Source organism: Etheostoma cragini, chromosome 11, assembly GCF_013103735.1.
Source record: "Etheostoma cragini isolate CJK2018 chromosome 11, CSU_Ecrag_1.0, whole genome shotgun sequence".
NCBI lineage: Eukaryota > Metazoa > Chordata > Actinopteri > Perciformes > Percidae > Etheostoma > Etheostoma cragini.
In genome coordinates this window covers 6,950,486-6,968,822 of record NC_048417.1, presented here as the reverse complement: position 1 = coordinate 6,968,822, position 18,337 = coordinate 6,950,486, and the positions used below count along the sequence as shown (strand labels likewise).

The 18,337-nt window shown below is 37.8% G+C and overlaps 1 protein-coding gene across 10 annotated transcripts; it reads left to right on the top strand.

Annotated features, from left to right (window-relative positions):
- The first annotated feature begins 241 nt into the window (after window positions 1–241).
- ift88 (intraflagellar transport 88 homolog) lies at window positions 242–18,326 on the top strand. 10 transcript variants are annotated; one of them, XM_034886152.1, is made up of 28 exons: window positions 242–467; window positions 1,029–1,091; window positions 1,271–1,330; window positions 1,631–1,684; window positions 1,979–2,042; window positions 2,129–2,198; window positions 2,336–2,426; window positions 2,983–3,087; window positions 4,002–4,104; window positions 4,329–4,675; window positions 5,052–5,122; window positions 5,256–5,342; window positions 6,155–6,254; window positions 6,867–6,872; window positions 8,049–8,135; window positions 8,281–8,467; window positions 9,507–9,615; window positions 9,796–9,946; window positions 10,068–10,183; window positions 10,600–10,652; window positions 10,987–11,052; window positions 11,160–11,266; window positions 12,508–12,580; window positions 12,962–13,009; window positions 13,793–13,810; window positions 14,010–14,060; window positions 16,455–16,562; window positions 17,529–18,326. In XM_034886152.1, exons 1-28 carry the CDS (start codon window positions 387–389, stop codon window positions 17,648–17,650), a joined length of 2,598 nt encoding a protein of 865 aa, XP_034742043.1. In that variant the 5' UTR covers window positions 242–386; the 3' UTR covers window positions 17,651–18,326. The 10 variants fall into 10 exon arrangements, with proteins under 10 accessions (XP_034742043.1, XP_034742042.1, XP_034742044.1 ...); XM_034886151.1 differs by having other exon boundaries at window positions 12,959–13,009; XM_034886153.1 differs by lacking the exon at window positions 6,867–6,872 and having other exon boundaries at window positions 12,959–13,009.
- Window positions 18,327–18,337: the final 11 nt, after the last annotated feature.

Sequence of the window (18,337 nt, the reverse complement as noted above, 5' to 3'; positions counted from 1 at the left end):
CATTTTCTTCGTCAAGAAAGAAACCATAAACCACATATCTACCATGAATTAACTCATATTGTTTATTATATGTTATAGCTAGTTATAATATTTCATATGAACCGATTCAACTGACCTGGAAACGAGTTGGTAGCTTACACGTGTATCCTAGCAACGGACGAACTCAGTTTTGGCCAATAAAATTAAGGCCAACAGATGATTGACGTAAAATTAACCAATCAAAGGTTTGAGAAACAAAACTATCACGCCCACGCCGCGTTGAATTGTGGGATTGGAAGCAAAAATCGACAACAAACTATCTTTGCTGTCACCTCGCGTAGCTTAACAACTGTTTGTTTTCCGTCTTTAGTAGCGTTTTGTTACACCACTTCACTGGAGAAAGAGAAATGGAAAATGTGCATCTGGCTGGGGAGGAGGAGGATCTTTATTCGGGTTACAACGACTATAATCCAACGTTTGACTCAGAGGTGATTCACCGACTATGCTATTTTAGCTAACGTTACCTCTGATGTTGGCAGTTTAGCTAGTCGTTAGCAATCAATTACATCTCACAATGATACAATCAATGCTACATAGGATATATTGTATATGTGGTGAATTACAACATATTACTTTAATTTAATTGCATTCATGGTGTCAAATTGTAAGAGAAGTTATTTAAGGACACTTTCCAGAGAGAGGGACGTTAGGTCTAGACCACACTATAATTTACACAGAGATTCCCCAAAGAGCATGCATTTGGTGAGAGAGAGAGTGATGCACATAACCAGCTAGCTGGCCAACTATAATAAAAATAAAAGAAATATAGCTAACTAATAATAATAATTATTGCATTGGGTATAGTGACACGATGAACAGTGGCAATACCAACAACAGCAGTTGAGTTGAGAACTCTGACTTATAATAATAATAATAATAATAATAGTAGTAGTAGCTGCAATTTATTTTTCTATCTACTTTATGATAAATTATGATCTAATTTTGTATAATGTGTAAAAAATTAAAAGTAATTATTTAACAATTTCAAGGAGTTGGAAAACGATCTAGGCTTCCAGCAAGCAGTGAGGACAAGTTATGGGAGAAGACCTCCGGTGAGTACAGTGTTTCTAGTTACTTTGCAGATTTAGATTAATAATACAAAGATAAATCTCAGTTAGTCGTGTGTGTGTGTGTGTGCGTGTGTGTGTGAGACACTGAGGAGGATACACTATGTCCTTATTGTCCTAAAATGTAATAATTGTCCTAAAATGTCATGTTTTGAATTAAATAGATGACTGCCAAATTTCCTGGCACTGCCATTGGAGCTCGACCTTTAGCTTCTTCCTTTGGAGTAAGTACAATGACATGGATTTTTGTAAACTTTACAAGACCTTCATAGACTTTTATTGAATCAGCACATCTAACTAACATTCTGATACTTGAATTCTCTGTAAAAAAAAAATGACACAAATTAAACAATATATAATGTAAGCGCCTCTGTTTTACAGAACCAATATAATTATAAAGAACACTTTAAATATATACTTTTAATAATGAACATGTTTTGTTTCATAATTGCATTATAAATGATATGGTCAGGTTAACATGCCTAAATTATTCTCACCTATTTTATACTTATTGTTTCATGAAGGCTCGGATCCCTCTGGCCTCTTCATTGGGCAGACCCATGACTGGAGCTGTGCAGGTGATTGGCCAATTTGTTTGCATTTAAGATCTTGCATAGTTTTTTATTATACAGTAGTTTACAAATCTTACCTACTCAATGCTAAATTTGTAGGGATATATATTGATCAATGATCAATCAATGATGATCGGATTTCTACACATTTGTATTTTTCCCAATTGGCCAATATTATGTATTTACGGAGAGCTAAAAAAAACATCTCATACACTGCTCAACAATAGTAATAGCTCGGTTTTGTAAAGAAAATGCTATCATGATGATGTGTTATTTTCTTTCTGTTGTCAAATGTTACAGGATGGAGCAGCCCGACCAATGACTGCTGTGAGAGCAGCAGGTTACACTTCCTCCCTGACACGTGGTGAGTTTAAGGGTGTCCCGAAAATAAATTATCTTGCTGTGTTCATTTGGATTACCAATGCTAATTAGTATTATTTGTATTTTCAGGCTCGACCTTTGACCCTCTGGGCCAGTCCAAAGGCCCTGCACCTTCACTTGAAGCAAAGAATGAGGACACGTGAGTTGTCACTCTTTAAGCTGTTTTAATATTTTGTTGAAGATTATCCCTGCATTATCCAAGTTAGTGTTTTTCCTTAGCAGTGTGAGGAAAATACCTGTATAACACATTATATTGCGGTGTCTGTGTTCTTGCAGACCTGAGGAGAAGATTAAGATTCTGGAGAAAAAAGTGAATGACCTAATAGAAGAGAGCTGCATGGCACAGAGCATTGGAGCCTTACAACTGGTCAGATTCTGTCATTCTTTAACATACTGTTTTTGGATTTGGAGAGAATGGCCTCTAAGTGAGACAGTGGTTAATTTTTCATTGTGTCATCTGGATACTCCAACACATTGGACTGAGTATCGTGTTAAAGTGTATCCTCAGAGATGCCTTACGTTTTCTACCCTGTAATAAAGCTTTTGGTTCACCTGCCAGTAGTTGTTAAACCTAAAAAAGTGGTTGGCTAAAATACCCAAGGTTTATACCCTACCTTAATTTCAGTGCATTCAACAGCATATAGTATGACATACTGAACCAGACTACAGATTAATTCAGTTGATTATGAAGTGCAACAGAAACCTACTTTATTATAATTAAAGCATTTAAAATGCTTTCTCCAAAGTAACTTGGCCGAAGAACCATATTTATCAGGACACATTTTACTGTACAGAGCTTATTTTATTGTTTATTTTCTTCATGGCTGTTGGTGTCACTACTGCTGACTTGTGTATATGAATTTGTGTCTTTGTGTGGTATTGTCTCCATCCTGCTTGCATTGTTATTGATGTGTTTTTTACAGGCCCTTGAAAAGGCCAAAGAGGCAGGGAGGAAGGAGAGAGCACTGGTGAGACAAAGAGAACAATCTGGCAATGCGGATCACATCAATTTAGACCTCACCTACTCTGTAAGTAATGCTGCTATTTTTTTTTTTTCCAGTGTCTATAAATGAAATGACTGAGCACTTCCTTCTTACACTTTGAATGACAAGTACCACAATTGGGAAATCCACGCTTTAAGCCTAGGTTTTATTACTATCATTAATTAAAATGTAAAAAAAAAACTGTTGTTGTTTTTTTATGTTTTTATTTTATTATCTGTGATCCAATGTGAGTTTGAGGAGATAATTGGTGAACAAGTGTTATAGTCTTTATTCTTACTTATTTGGCAAATCCATCCACCTTCAACCAGCCTTCTTTCTCTAGTCAACTAGTGATTTCCTACATTTTCCAGAGTGTGGTGGCTAAGTACAAATACGAGAGTTTTTCTATCATTTCTTATATAAAATGCCACTTCTTGCACAGTGGCTGCATTGCATTCTGGCGTATTTGTTGGCACTAGAAGTTGTTACTATTTGATTCTGTGATAATAACAGAATACAAATTTAACTGTTGTTTTTTGTGCAAAAAAAACCCTTTCTTGCTATTAAACTCTATTGTAGTGCTGAAATATCTAGTTGTGATGTCAAATTGTAAGTTTTGCAATTTGCCAACTGTAATAATCACCACTTAAATACACTCAGGATTTAAATTACATTACTAACAGCTGCTGTATATGTTAGAAGACAGTGGGAATCATCATTATTTTCATATTAAGTGACTTTTTGTTATTTTCATGTTAAAGGGAAACACAGTTAAGGAAGTAACTGGCATTATATGATACATAGCACATTGGGCTTTAGAGGGAGTGGACTTGACCACTCAGCTATGTGGGCACAGCTCACAGAAAACCAATTCAATTTAAAGTGAATCATTTCCTGACTTCATTGTCTGTTTTGGTATTATTTGATTTAGAAATATTGAATGTTTCTGTCATTACCAGGTTTTGCTCAACCTTGCCAACCAGTATGCGAACAATGAAATGTATCCAGAAGCCCTAAACAGCTACCAGGTCATTGTTAAGAACAAGATGTTCAATAACGCAGGTGAGCAGACCACTGAGCTTCTTACAGATGTGTTTGAACTATGGCTGTCCAAGTGAATCCACCAATTTTGCAATTTTTTTTTTTTTTACGATGACTGTAAGAAAAGAGGATAATTGTTACTGTGACTCTGGTCTTGTACTGCAGCATTGAAGTACAAATTATCATGGAACAAAAATTAATTTTCTGTGGTTTTCCCTCAAACTACATCTATGCTGCTCTTTTAGGCCGTCTAAAAGTCAACATGGCCAATATCTATGTCAAACAAAAGAACTACCCCAAAGCCATCAAGTTCTACCGAATGGCACTGGATCAGATCTCCAACGCTCACAAGGAAATGAGGATCAAGATCATGCAGAACATTGGTGTGGTCTTTGTCCGCATGGGCCAATACTCAGACGCCATAACATCTTTTGAGCACATCATGAGTGAGAGTCCCAACATCAAGACCGGCTTCAACCTTATCCTGTGCTACTATGCCATCGGTGATAGGGAGAGGATGAAAAAGGCCTTTCAGAAGCTCATCTCTGTTCCTCTGGGCATTGATGATGAAGACAAGTACATTCCAGCTAATGTGAGTTTTGTGTGTGTGTGTGTGTGTGTGTGTGTGTGTGTGTGTGTGTGTGTGTGTGTGTGTGTGTGTGTGTGTGTGTGTGTGTGTGTGTGTGTGTGTGTGTGTGTGTGTGTGTGTGTGTGTGTGTGTGTGTGTGTGTGTGTGTGTGTGTGTGTGTGTGTGTGTGTGTGTGTGTGTGTGTGTGTGTGTGTGTGTGTGTGTGTGTGTGTGTGTGTTCTCCTTTACCTGGATGTAGATTAAATCACTATTGTGTGTTTAAACAAGCAGTAAACAACAACATAACTAAGAACACAGTTATCAGATATGTCTATACAGTTTCATTTCCTATTATTAAATCTTTGAACAAACCTTGTCCTGTTATCTCGCTCTCTCTCAGGATGACACCGACTCAAGTATGGTCATTGATGCCATTAAGAACGACAAACTTCACCAGATGGAAAGAGATCTGTAGGAAAAACACACTCTTCTTTCCAGATAAAACACCAAGCACGCTGCATGAATACAATGCATTCTGTTGTTTAATAATTGGGTTTTATACCTGAACCTGTGCACGTTTCCCCCCCCCATGTATTGTACATAGAAAACTCCTGGCTGAGAAGTACATCATGACAGCAGCCAAACTCATCGCTCCGGCCATTGAGTCATCTTTTGCCACTGGATTTGACTGGTTTGTCACTGTTGTATTGTTTTAGTTTTTTCATGTGCCACTAGAGGGCATACAATGTGCAAGTGGACTCATGCTCCATTACAGTCCTTTTGATAGACTCAGAAAGACAAAAACATGATTTTCAAGATGGTAACTGATAAGCAGATATAATTACAGATAGCTGACAACATACTCCATAAAATGAGTGTTTCTGCTGAACTGCTAGGGACTGTCATTTGATGTTTTGAAGTGTTTTCCCTTGATTTAGAAATTTCCTCAGATTTCAAATGTTCCTGGATTTCTAACCCAGCTAGGTCATTCTAAAGGAAATATGAAAACAATGATAAGTGTTGGTCACTAGTTTTTCGAGTTCTCAGAGCAAAAACAGCAGATTTGACCACCTCTGAAACTGCCAATGCTGAGACTGTGATAGAAACAAGGACAATTACTTTAGTTTATTTTCGATATTTTTTCATTGAGAAGGTTTCAGGTGCCTCCTGCTCCTGTAGTGAATATTTAAAAGATTGGCTCTAACCTACCCATTCTCTCCTGCTTCCCCCTTCTTCTTCACACCCATGTTATTTTATTTTTTTAAACAAGTGTAGTAAGTCTTATCATGGCTTAAGAGTATTTTATGCATTGTAACAATTTTGTTTAGTAATAACTGAGTAAAACCACTAAGATCAAAATGCAACCTATACAGCAGTTTTCATTTGCCTGGCTTATTGGGCAAATTGAGTTTAAACAAATAATTATACATGTTATTTGCAGCAAGAATCAAATTATGTATCATAAAGTATTATACTGTGCGTATATGGTTGGTTTCTTTTTAGGTGTGTGGACATGGTGAAGAATTCTCAGTATGTTGAGCTTGCCAACGATCTAGAGATAAACAAAGCTATCACCTACCTCCGACAGAAGGACTTCAACCAGGTGACTTTTTGTCTTCACAATATAAAGGGCAAGACCACTCAATTTAGGCATCTCAGTCCTTTAGCTTGTGGTTGTCACCACATTGTCATGCTAGTATTTGCCACCTTGTTAAAGACTGGACAAGAATATGCCAAATCCTTCCAGTTTTTTCATGTGAATGCTTAAACTTAAAATCTCAGTATATAATATAATTGCAAAAGTATAAGCCAGCAACGAGACTGACTTTGCAGAAACAGAAGATATTTGTTGTAGTTTTTATTGTCACTGTTTTATAATTGTATTACAAATGCTGTAAAAAGGTACTCTCATTCAATCAAAAACTTTTTGGGGTTTCGCAGTTGCATTTATGAAATGGTAAAATGAGTGGTATTTCCCATTTAATTTAAATTTTTTTAAATCTTTTTATTTTTCATCTGTCTTTGTTCTATTTTGTTTTAATTTATTTTCACAACGATTTGTTTCCGTGCAGTTATTGGCCAGCATTGTTTATAAATGTCAGTTTTCTCCTGCTAATGCTGTTTCAGGAATTTGCAGGATCAAATTTTCCCCTGCTCATTGCCCTCCATTCTCTCTTGCTTTTTGTCTTGTTTCCTTCCCATCTGCATGCCTAAGGTTGAGGTATGTGTGTCTTCTGTTTCCATGTTCATGTTTACATGGTGTTTTTTTGTTACTATGTAAGAAGGCCTTTTCCAAATAATGGCACTGCCAAGAGAAGTTGGAGAAGCAGTTATTGGTGTAAAACCCGCAGACCAGTAAGGAAAATCTGGGTGCAGAGAGGAAATTATATTGGTTCCTTTTCTTTTTTAACAGAATACCACTGAGCACCCAAGGAACCGCATCTTTGCCAGTAGCGCAACGTTTTTGTTTTGTTATGGAACTACAGTATCTAACTTTTTTGCACAGGCTTTATATTTATGGAACCCCAACATTTTCAATATTAAGTAATTCAAAAAGGAAACATAATCATATACATAAAGTATATAATACAGTAATTTGTGAAATAATTGAAGAAATTATTAACTTCAGTAATTTATCATTTGCATAATAACTGTCTGACATGAAATAAAAATGAATTAAAACATTATGATTAATAACAAATTTAACTGAATAACATTTTATGAGTTAATTATTTTAAAATTGAGTGTATCATATTTTCCACAAAATATTCTTGTGGTTATTTCATAGTTATTTTTTTACTATTGAACACTTTGGAGCTCCATATACTGTATATGATGCATGTTTGTGGTGCTTTTACATTCTTGATAGGCAGTAGTGGTGGTGGTGGTGGTGTAACCTGCAGCCTCAGTGCAGCTCTAGCCTAGCTGGTGGTTTGTCCATCCCTTTACACCCTAATATTATTGGATTATCCCCCCAGTACATAATGTGGCATAACAACCTAGTAAATGTGTCAACAATTACATGTCTGAGGAAAACAATCATGACTCATTACTGCAAAAATCCGATAGTTGCATTCTGCAATGATTCTTTAGATCATAATGTTCCTTTTACTTTGTGGTTTATGGTGGTTCCTTTACTGGTCTCCTTTATAAATCGTAGTCTTCTAAATTACACATACAACTACACATTTAATATATATTCTGATATTTTCTTATGTAAAGTGTATGTATAGAAGTTGTGATGGCTCCAAGCAGAATCTAATTTAATACAAGCAGAAGCTTCAGATCGCATCAATATGTGATCTTTTATGTTTGTAGGTGGGGAAATCGGCTTTCACTCAAGTCGTGCAGTATTGTATAACATTTACCCTGACAGCTTTTTACTATGCGTTATCAGGCAGTGGAGACTCTAAAAACATTTGAAAAGAAGGACAGCAGAGTGAAGAGTGCTGCAGCCACCAACCTCTCTTTCCTCTACTTCCTGGTAAGATTATCTCTTTGACAAATCAAAAGGCTCTCTTATAACAAACACAATGAAATTATAATAATGTTGAGCAGTGAATGTTTGCTGACAAGTATACTATATGCTGCCAGTTGATCCTTCCCTTCTGATCTTTCACCTGTTACAGGAGAAAGATTATGACCAGGCTGACCGATACGCAGACCTTGCCATGACCGCTGACCGCTACAACCCGGCAGCACTTATCAACAAAGGCAACACAGTGTTCGTCAAGCAAGACTATGAAAAGGCTGCAGAGTTCTACAAAGAAGCACTGAGAAATGATTCCTCCTGCACTGAGGCCCTCTACAACCTGGGTAACATACATTTCCATGATACAGTGCAGTGGTCAATAATGCAGAGGTCAATTTATAGTATAGTTAGGGTTAAGGGTGGTCCAAGTTCAGTAGTGCTAAACAGGAGTATAATAAAAAATATTACTCTAAAAGCCATAAGTTTCTTGCTGTCACCTTCAATAGCTGGGAATCTAAATGTAAAAAAAAAAAGTAATCTCTGTTTTCCAGTGTGATTTAGCCATTGTAGGTGGGCTCATGACCAGTTTTGAACGAAACCATGGTCCGGTTCGTTTATAGTGTGAAAGCATTTTTTGTATGGTTCGGACTTTTGGACCAAATACAATAAGCTCTGCCAGACCCTTCTTGTGTTACAAGACCAGGGAAGCTGCTTTACGGAATAGCTCGGTGGTGCTTAGTGTGTAGGATACATGAGAGAGTGAGTGAGGGTAAATGCGCTCAGAGCAAACAGCTGTCGGCTATCAGAGCAGAGAACACATCAGCAGTTTAATTGTTAAGTGGTAGTAAATGTACAGTTTTAGGTTTCAGTTTGTCTCTGAATAAATGCTCCAGAAAGAAAGTTTCTATGTCTCGCTTCTCAACATCCCAACGAAACAAAAAGAGCCGCGGCAGTAAGGGAGAGCAGCAGCCAGTAGAATAAACTCTGACACAGAGAGAGGAGACGAGAGGACATCCAGATGGCAGGCCATCTACAAACCAGTCAATTATAAGTGGATCTGGAGACTAAGCTCACGTATGTTATGACGGCAGGACGTAGTTTTGTCACATATAGATCTTAAGTCTGCTTGCATAACTGCATTGCAAACCAAAACTTACCGGATCAAATGTATACATCCAGCCATCCAACCAGCCATCTTCATCGGCTTATCCGGTATCGGGTCGCGGGGGCAGCAGCTCCATTAGGGGACCCCAAACTTCCCTTTCTCGAGCCACATCAACCAAATGTAAACTATGTAACAAAAACATGAACCTTGGTCTGGACCTTGGTTCCTTGAAAGCGCCCTTAGTTTGACAGTTTTTGGACCCTATCCACTTGTACCAGGGCTAACATATAAGAAACTGAATCGTCTCGAGGAGGCTCTGGACTGCTTCCTGAAGCTCCATGCCATTCTACGGAACAGTGCTCAAGTCATGTACCAGCTGGCCAATCTGTATCCTACTGATACGAAGTGTAATTTTTGAATGTGTTTTTGAATGTGTTTGTCTGTAAGTGCTTCAAACAATTGTACCACAGTAGATGTTTCTAGGAAGGTGTTCACTTATAGATTCAAACCTGTGTCTCTATCCATTCCCATGTGATCATCTGTTGGACCTTAACTCATTTCCTTCATATATGAGCTTCTGGAAGATCCTCAACAGGCAATCGAGTGGTTGATACAGGTCTTGAGTGTAACTCACACCGACCCCCAGGCACTGGCCAAACTGGGGGAGCTCTATGATGGCGAGGGGGACAAATCCCAGGCTTTCCAGTACTACTACGAGGTGCGAGATCATTTTATGTGTTGCCGAGGACTTAATTTAACATTTTATTGATTTGATGTAACATTTCAGCATTGGTTACCTATAAGTGCTCTGATGGTGTTTGGGTTGTGTTGCGGTCCAGTCCTTCAGGTACTTCCCCTCCAACATCGATGTGATTGAGTGGCTTGGGGCTTACTACATTGAGACACAGTTCTGTGAGAAAGCCATTCAGTACTTTGAAAGAGCCACACTGATACAGTAAGTAACCACAAGTTAAAGTAATGTAGAAGGTAAAAGAATGACAAGTAACAAACCAAATAGTTCTGTGTAAAAAAAAGGAAGAATATAATTACAGCAACTGGAGTATTTTGTTGGGGGTAAGTCAAATTCCTCTTGAGAAACATCTGTGAAATTATGTTATTTCTAAATTTTTCTGACTTGATTATGTGATTTGTGTCTTATTTCATCTTGTTTTGATTGTATCTTCTTTCATAAACCAGGAAGCTTGTTTTCATCTGGAAGTATTTTTTGTATTAAATAAAGAGGACAGATCATTTGGTTTTGTTTGTTTTATGAATGAATTTAATTCTTTTGTCCAATCTCTTAAAAACAAAACAAATAAAAACAGGTAGTGTGTTAAAACTGACTAAATGTCTTTCTGTTGTGTTTCTCAGACCAACCCAGGTGAAGTGGCAGTTAATGGTGGCAAGCTGCTACAGAAGAAGTGGTGAGAAATGATACTTTTCTTTACCTTTCTTGGTATCTAAACATAGCATGTTTCTGCCTATTCTCTGTCAAAACCATATCACAGAAAAGTAGATTCACTCCACATTGGAATCTCTAAACGTTGAGTGCTTGGTCATTTATTTGATAAAGAGTTATTCTTTTAATCTAATAAAGTTTAGTTGAATCTTCACTGACTGTGAGGAGGTAAATGTGGGGGAAAGTAACAGCTGTTTCACTTAATAGTTTCCAAAACATTGACTCAGGGTGCCTGACTGAACTAGCAATGCGCTCAGTTAAAGTTGTAAACATAGATCCTTTTCTTTTTTCCTGTACAGGAAACTACCAAAAGGCTCTGGAAACGTATAAAGAGATTCACCGCAAGTTTCCAGAAAATGTGGAATGTAATTCATCCTGTTTGTTACACAATTTTTAACAGAACTATTGACAAACATCTGATGATCCACAAATCAAAGTGTTAAGAAAAAAAATCCTCTGTGTGTATGACCAGGTCTGCGTTTCTTGGTCAGGCTGTGTACGGACATGGGTTTAAAGGAAGTCCAAGAATACGCCACCAAGCTGAAGAAAGCGGAGAAGATGAAGGAGATCAAAGAACAGGTAAATCTCAGTTTAACAGGTATAGGCTTTTAAAAGACTAAACCTGTTAGTTAGCTACAACCTGATAGTTATTCACCCAGTTACTTTTACAGTGGATTACCACGTAAGAATCAAAATGCATCAAAAGCCTCATAGTTGTTCTGTTTGGAGAGTCGTTCAGTGTCACCTGAGACGTCTGAATGGATTAAATAAGTGGGTAGTGGTTTGATTTTAGCCAGCCAGGACATGAAGATTGGGCTGCAAAAGTCTGGTAGCCTCACTTCTTTCTAACTCACCTTAAGGTTTATTTTTATTTCCAAACTTGTATTCTTCAGCCTTAACCGAAGCTGTCTCAAGTCAAGTTTTTCAAATTAATAGAAATAAATAGGTACTTTGATTGTCCCCAGAGATAAATTCATCTCACAGAAGAAGTACACAAACAAAAACAACACGAACAAAGAGTAATGCTAAAAATAATAATCAAAAATGTTGTTAAAGTACTAAAACGAGTTACAGTAGTGTGCAAAATTGTGCAGTTTCAACATATCATGCAGTAGTACCTCCCAATGATCCCACATAATTAAAATGTATTCTGCATTGCATTCTTATCTTGACGAGAGCCATCACAAGTATCTATGGTGTCTCCCAAATTTAAGGTCAACACCTGAAGTAGATGACAGGCCTGTGGTCTCCCGGGTCACTCAAGTTCTCAAGAAGGCGTGATTCAGAGTAACAGAGCCGTGTGCCGACAGAGCCAGGAACAGATTAGGAGGATGACTTTGTCAAATCACAAGCAGCTGCTCTTAAATCCAACCAGAGAAACAATCCTACAGAGAGGCAGACAGAGCCAGAGGGTTGATTTACTAATCCCAAACATCTCCAGAGTGAAACAACAACTGACCTTGATAATATACTGTAACTGCATAGTGTACGAAGGGGTGAATAAGATAATGATTAGCTGAAGAGAAGATTAAATCACTGCTCTGATGTTGTGTTTAAGTTAAATGTCTTATGTTACCATGGAAATTCCCATACAATTAGGTTCAAAACTATTTTTCATCTGACTAAGTTAATGAGATGCAAAGAGATCGAACTTTTTACCAGAATCCCATTATATAGCATTAATTTGCTTTTTTCACCACAAAAAAGCTCATCTGGTTACAAACTGTATATGGTAGACATTTCAATTTTAACATTGAGAATTATTTCAATTAAATCTTAATTTCCCCAATCCTACCCACCCTCATTCTCTCCTTCCGCAGAGAGTGAAGTCGGGTCGGGAGGGCAGTGCCAGAGGTCGGAGAGAAAGCAGAGAGGGCAGTGCCGGGAGTGCTGGTGAGTCTGTAGTGACAATAACAGACAAAGTTCCTGTTGTGCGTAGCTCTGGAAATGTTTGAAAGGTCCAATGTGTGAATAACTCCTCTAACGCTACAAACCCAAATCTTCAACTTAAACATCTGGGGAAAAGTGCAAAATTATTAACATTAGAAGTGGGTAGTAACCTTAACATCAGCATGAGTGCACATATTGTTGGTAAAGGCTGGGCTGTGTTTCTGACCTCAATTCTTTTTGGTATAGGTTCAAATACATCCATAACAAAGTTTTGAAAACAGTCAAGTACTTGTAGCTAGAATTGAGTGCTTTCTCAGGTTCAGTTTCTTAACATTTATTACTTCTCTCTTCTAACTGTTGTTCACACATGCTGCTGGGCAGCAGGCGTCTCCACACCTGTCCTCACCTCTCCTAAGAAGGCCAGCAATATGGGTATACCTTTATACACTACACTGAGTCCTGACTAGAGTAGAAGGCTGCTGTCCTTTTCTGTTGCAAGTCTGATTATTTTTAAGTCTATGAAAGGAGCCATTGTGCGGTTGTAGCTGTAACTCCCTAGCTAATATCAAATGGGTCACTAACAGGTCGAACACCTTACTGGGTCAGATTAACAGACCGCCTTGGTTGACTGAATCCTTTAAGGATACAAAATTGTTAACGTTGAATGCCAATGTAGCCTCACCTCTTTTTAGGATAAGACTGTTTAGGAGCCCTGAACAAACTGAGAGCTTAAGGCCACAGCAGACCCCGGAGCAGACAAACTTCAACAGTTTTAACACTTCTTCACTACAGATCCACAACAAATACAGACATACTCTAGACTGGCTCTAGTACTGGAAAGCTGGCTCATCAGTAGATTTCAAACGCAATCCAGACAAACTAGAGAGTTGCCAAAAACTTTAACAAAGACCAGCTTTGCTCTCTCTCGTGCAGCTGAACGTCTTTCCTGTAGTTAAATATATGTCATGCACCTGTTATTGTGACTGCTGCTCCACCCTGCCAAGACTTCCATTCTACCCCCATGTCCTGATAAATTAGATTAAAAAACGTCAGACTTGTTTGCTTTTACCGTTCCATTTAGTTTTATACTGCCAGATACGTAAATGGTTCTGTATCAAACATATTCAATCCTTTGTATTCTTGAATATTTATTATTACACTTAAGTTGTTTAGCTAAATCCCAAACTCTCTTCCTACTTTCTTACGGCACATCAGAGATGGATGTTAAAGCAGGTGAGAAAACGGATGAAATGTCAACAAATGACTTTTTTCAGCTCTCTGTAATTGCTTCTTTCTGCCATTTGTTTTGATCTCTATTTGTGTCCAATGATCTTCAGTCCAAGGCTGTAATCTTTCTTTGCTTTTTGTGTTTTCTTCCGCTTTTCTGGCTCTTGTGGCTGTACTCTTGCTCTTCTACCTCTTTGCTGCCCAGTATCTCAATCTGAGTCTAAACGACTCAGTCCACTGTTGGACTCAGGTAGAGGTATGTAAGATTACTCCAAACTAAAGCTAAACTATTGATAATCAATAACATGAACCTCTTGCGTTTGTCTTATCGTCATTTAGTAATTTATGTTTTACAGGGACAATGCACGTTATTCAACGTCACTGTAAATGTGCCATTGTTAGCCAAAAGGTTCATTTTCAACTGATTAGCCAAATTTCCTAGAGTCAAATTTCCTTAGCCAGGTTTGTGCTATGATGCATTAACATGATTTTTTTTATTTTCCATTGGAAATGCTTAAATATTTGTTTTTATATTCATTTATAGTTTAAAAAAGTGAAAAGAACTGGTCTAAATTGGCTTTTAAACAAATCTGTATCATTTGGGTTGGCTTTCCTCTTATGCAAGCAAATAACTTTATTCATATAGCGACATTTATTACTTCATTTAAGGAGCCACATTTCCAAATAAGAATGGAAAAACACTGTATACCCATGACTAAACCTTTCTATTATGCTTTCTAAAAGCACTGCATGTGGACAATCATAGAGTAATGTGTAGGAAATGAATGCAAGTTTTTTGCATTAATTTTGCATTGTGCATTGACAGAGCCGAAGTGAGTGGTTAGAAGAGATTTATTTAAGTAAACACACGATAATCCAAGTAACTATAGTGTTTCGGTCAAAACACTTGAGCTGGTCCAGAAATCTTCTAACAGGCAGCTGTGATGTTGGACTGCAATCAGTGTTTGCACTGAGTGCTCTCACAGGAGAGGAGGGAGTGATCGCCAAACCCTCTTTCAGATATTTGAGAAAACCTCTAGGACACCTGAGAATGTTCCCACAGTCAGCATATTTTAATCACTGTAAATTGTGTGTGTATGTCGAGGCTTTTGGATTTTTCACATATCCAAACCTGTCATTCTTAGATGTGAAACTGGTAAAATCCACTCTCACAGAGCAAGAGCTGCAGGCTTCAACCTGTGCCTAAAATGTTCTTCTATTAGTTTTTGCACTTGTTTCTCTTTTGTTCTTTATCACTTAACTTTTGTGTTCTTATTCTCTCTGTGCAAATAACTTGTAACTCATTTTTCAAGTGTTTTTTGACAAATAAGTTTGAGCAGGAAAGTACAAAAGCCTGAAAGTTGATTGATTGATCAACGTTTCCATCAACCCCACACAGAAATATTATGCCCATTCGTGCTGCGAAGGTGCATTAAACAGATTCATTTCAACTTAAATCATCAGACCATTACACACAATCAATTTTAAGTCTGGCTTCTTACCTGTTGTGTCAGCCCTCATTTTTCTGTCTCCCAGTTGTGTATTATAAAAGAGAAACGCCACTGAAACCATCCAATAACAGAATAAATAGGGAAAAAAGCCAGTTTTCCAGCAGAAGGTTAAGTTTGCCAGGAGTTTAGGAGGCCTCGTGTGAGATGTATAGGAGTGGGACTGTGAAAGAAGGTAGAAAATCAGGCCTCTTTTTCCTTCCTGGTTTTCAGCTTTCTGCCTTTGCTCTTGTTGTTTCCAAGGCTACCTGGCAGCCAGATGTGAGCTGCCGCTCACGTCGGCCCTTCAGCTCACTAGAGCCCTCTGTCAGCCTATCGTCTGTCTGAGCCAGCAGCACAGACACATATTCTCCCACATATTTGTTACATCTTAAAGCTCCCTCTAAGATAATTAGGATCTGAGCTGTCACTGTTATTCAGTGTCTTGCTACCGAGCACTCTCGTAAGATACATAACTGTTGCAGGGACCTGTTACATTTTTGGTTGATGGATGGTATCTAACAAACCCAGAGATATCAGGAAATGTAATCAATGACCCGGAGCGTGTCATTTGATCGTAGTTGTCTGTTAATGGCATTATACCCCTTGCATTTTACCAGTTTAAATCACCGGGTCCATTTGTCCTGGAGGAGACCTCTGAGGATAATTCAGCTCCCAGTAAATGTCTTCTGAACAGTAAACTATGAAGGACAAATTCTTGTATTAATTCTATAGAGAGACCGCTATTGGCAGAAAATTACATATTGTGTAGGTTTAATAGAAAATTTGAAATACTGTATATGGATAAAGGCAAAGGATCAATAGTTGAAACAGTCACTATCATTCATGGGTATGTCAGACCAAAAAGGTTGGGAACTAACTGTGCTACACACACCTACACGTATTTCATAACTTACTGTATCTGTCTCACATATCCACTATGTTGACTTTTATGAGTGAGAAAAACAGGCGTACTCCCTTTTTGACCTCTGCGGATTTTTTTGGAGTCTCAATCCAAAAACATAAATTGGTCCAGCTTTGAGGGACACCTTTCTAACTGTCAGAATTGGCAATAGTACTCCAAAATGACCTTTTTCAAGCTTTATTCATTGTCAGATTAATTGTTCTGAATATGTTTGTGGCTGCATGTGTGTTTTGGGCAGATAGCGGCCACAGCAGCAACAGCACTAAGGGAGAGCGGCTGAGCGCCAAGATGAGGTCACTTCCTGGTTCCAATGAGCCCTATGAGGCCAGCAGCCCAAAAGAAATAGGTGAGGACACCCATATTTTCACTTTCTTCCCCTCTGTAAACAAGTACAGGATATAAGTTGTGTCTCAATTACTCTCTTTTTTATCTTTGAACCCTTGGTTTTTCAGCTTTGCTGACACTTTACCTACCTACATTATGTATGAGAGATCAGTTTTCATGCAAAGTCTGCATTTTTGCTTCCATAAAATGTAAAGTTGCTTTCAACAATATTTCTCACAACAAGGATACTTTGACCATAAAAGGACATTTTCTACATGTCTTAACAGTAAAAACTAAGAGGCTTTCAACAATATTTCTCACAACAAGGAGATTTTGACCATAAGAGGACAGTTTCTACATTTCTTAAAAGTAAAAACTAAGAGGCTACAATACACAATCAGCAGTTCTATTTATTTCATCTTAAAAAAACATAAAAAGACAAATCCAATTTTCTTTGACATACAGTAGCACTTAAAGATAACCTACGGCCTGGAAATTCTTAATAGACAGCCTCTTAAGGTCAAGACAATTGCAAAATCTGATTTACAAATCTTAAACTTAAAAGATGTTTGCTATAAACGTTCAGGTCATTCAGTGAGTCAGCATGCACGATACCAGAGCCACTCCTATGTAGCATGCAGCCATCGTTAATGGTTTGAATACACCTGTAAGTTTTCCTACAATGACATGTCAACATGTCTGCCGTAAAAAAGTCTATTGAGGTATTCTTGAAATAAAGCATGTCTTGCAGATATTTAAATGTGCAATATTGTTTAAAGTGTATTCAGCATCACCTTCATCAGCGGGACCGGGTTTGACTCCAACCTGCGGCCTGTTGCATGTCATTCCCCCCCTCTCTCTCCCCTTTCATGTCTACAGCTGTCCTGTCATAATAAAAGCCGAAAATGCCCCAAAAATAATCTAAAAAAAAACAAACAGGGCCCAGAACATTTGATAACAAGTAAACCTCTGTTCCCCTCATGTGTAGATGCGTCCTACGTGGACCCACTGGGGCCCCAGATGGAGAGACCAAAGACCGGAGCCAAGAAGCGCGTGGAGGATGACGACTTTGCAGATGAAGAGCTGGGAGACGACCTGCTGCCGGAGTAGTTTTCTCCACATTCTGCCTTCACTGCATTGTTGGGACATTTGCTCTTTTGTCACCTTTTTGAAAGGCAAGAGCACAAAGCTTCACCACAAAACCAAAGCATTTTATACTCCACTTTTTAGCAAAAAAAACAAAAATGTTACGGGATAAAGACTTGATTTTTCATGGGGATTAATAAGGGTCCAATACATCTGTTATTGTAATACAGTCACAATGCAGTTAAAGTGTTCACATTTGACTTCAATTTAAATGTGTTTACATTCATATCAGATGAACTGTGTAGAAACTATAGACCTTTTAGATATTCTGTTCCTCCCAAGAGTAAACAAGTTCTTTACTGTTCACAAAATGTGAATGCCCTAAAACACAACTGGGCAATTGAACCTCACTGTCACCTTTTTCATTTTAAACCCAGTGTTGAGGAACAGAGCCAAAACAATGAAAAACATTTTGCTGTTGTAATATTTTTTTACTGCAATATATGTTTCCATGAGCTAGGAGCTGCTTTGGAAAATCCATCAACAGGATTCAGAAAGTTATGTAATGCATCCATTTCAGGTCGTGTTTAGTTACTTTTTACATGTACTTATTCCAAAAATGCTTATTTGTAGTATAATAGTTGTCGTTTGCGTTTATTTAATAATAATTACAAAATAAACTATTTTATCTATTCAAGAACAAATTGTATC

What these genes read in the sequence shown, in the direction of transcription:
- ift88 (XM_034886151.1), top strand. Translation starts at nt 387, where the DNA reads ATGGAAAATGTGCATCTGGCTGGGGAGGAGGAGGATCTTTATTCGGGT. An exon ending in ACTGTTGGACTCAGGTAGAG is followed by an intron (nt 14,061 to 16,454) that starts GTATGTAAGATT and finishes TGTTTTGGGCAG; the next exon opens with ATAGCGGCCACAGCAGCAAC. An exon ending in CAGCAGCCCAAAAGAAATAG is followed by an intron (nt 16,563 to 17,528) that starts GTGAGGACACCC and finishes CCTCATGTGTAG; the next exon opens with ATGCGTCCTACGTGGACCCA.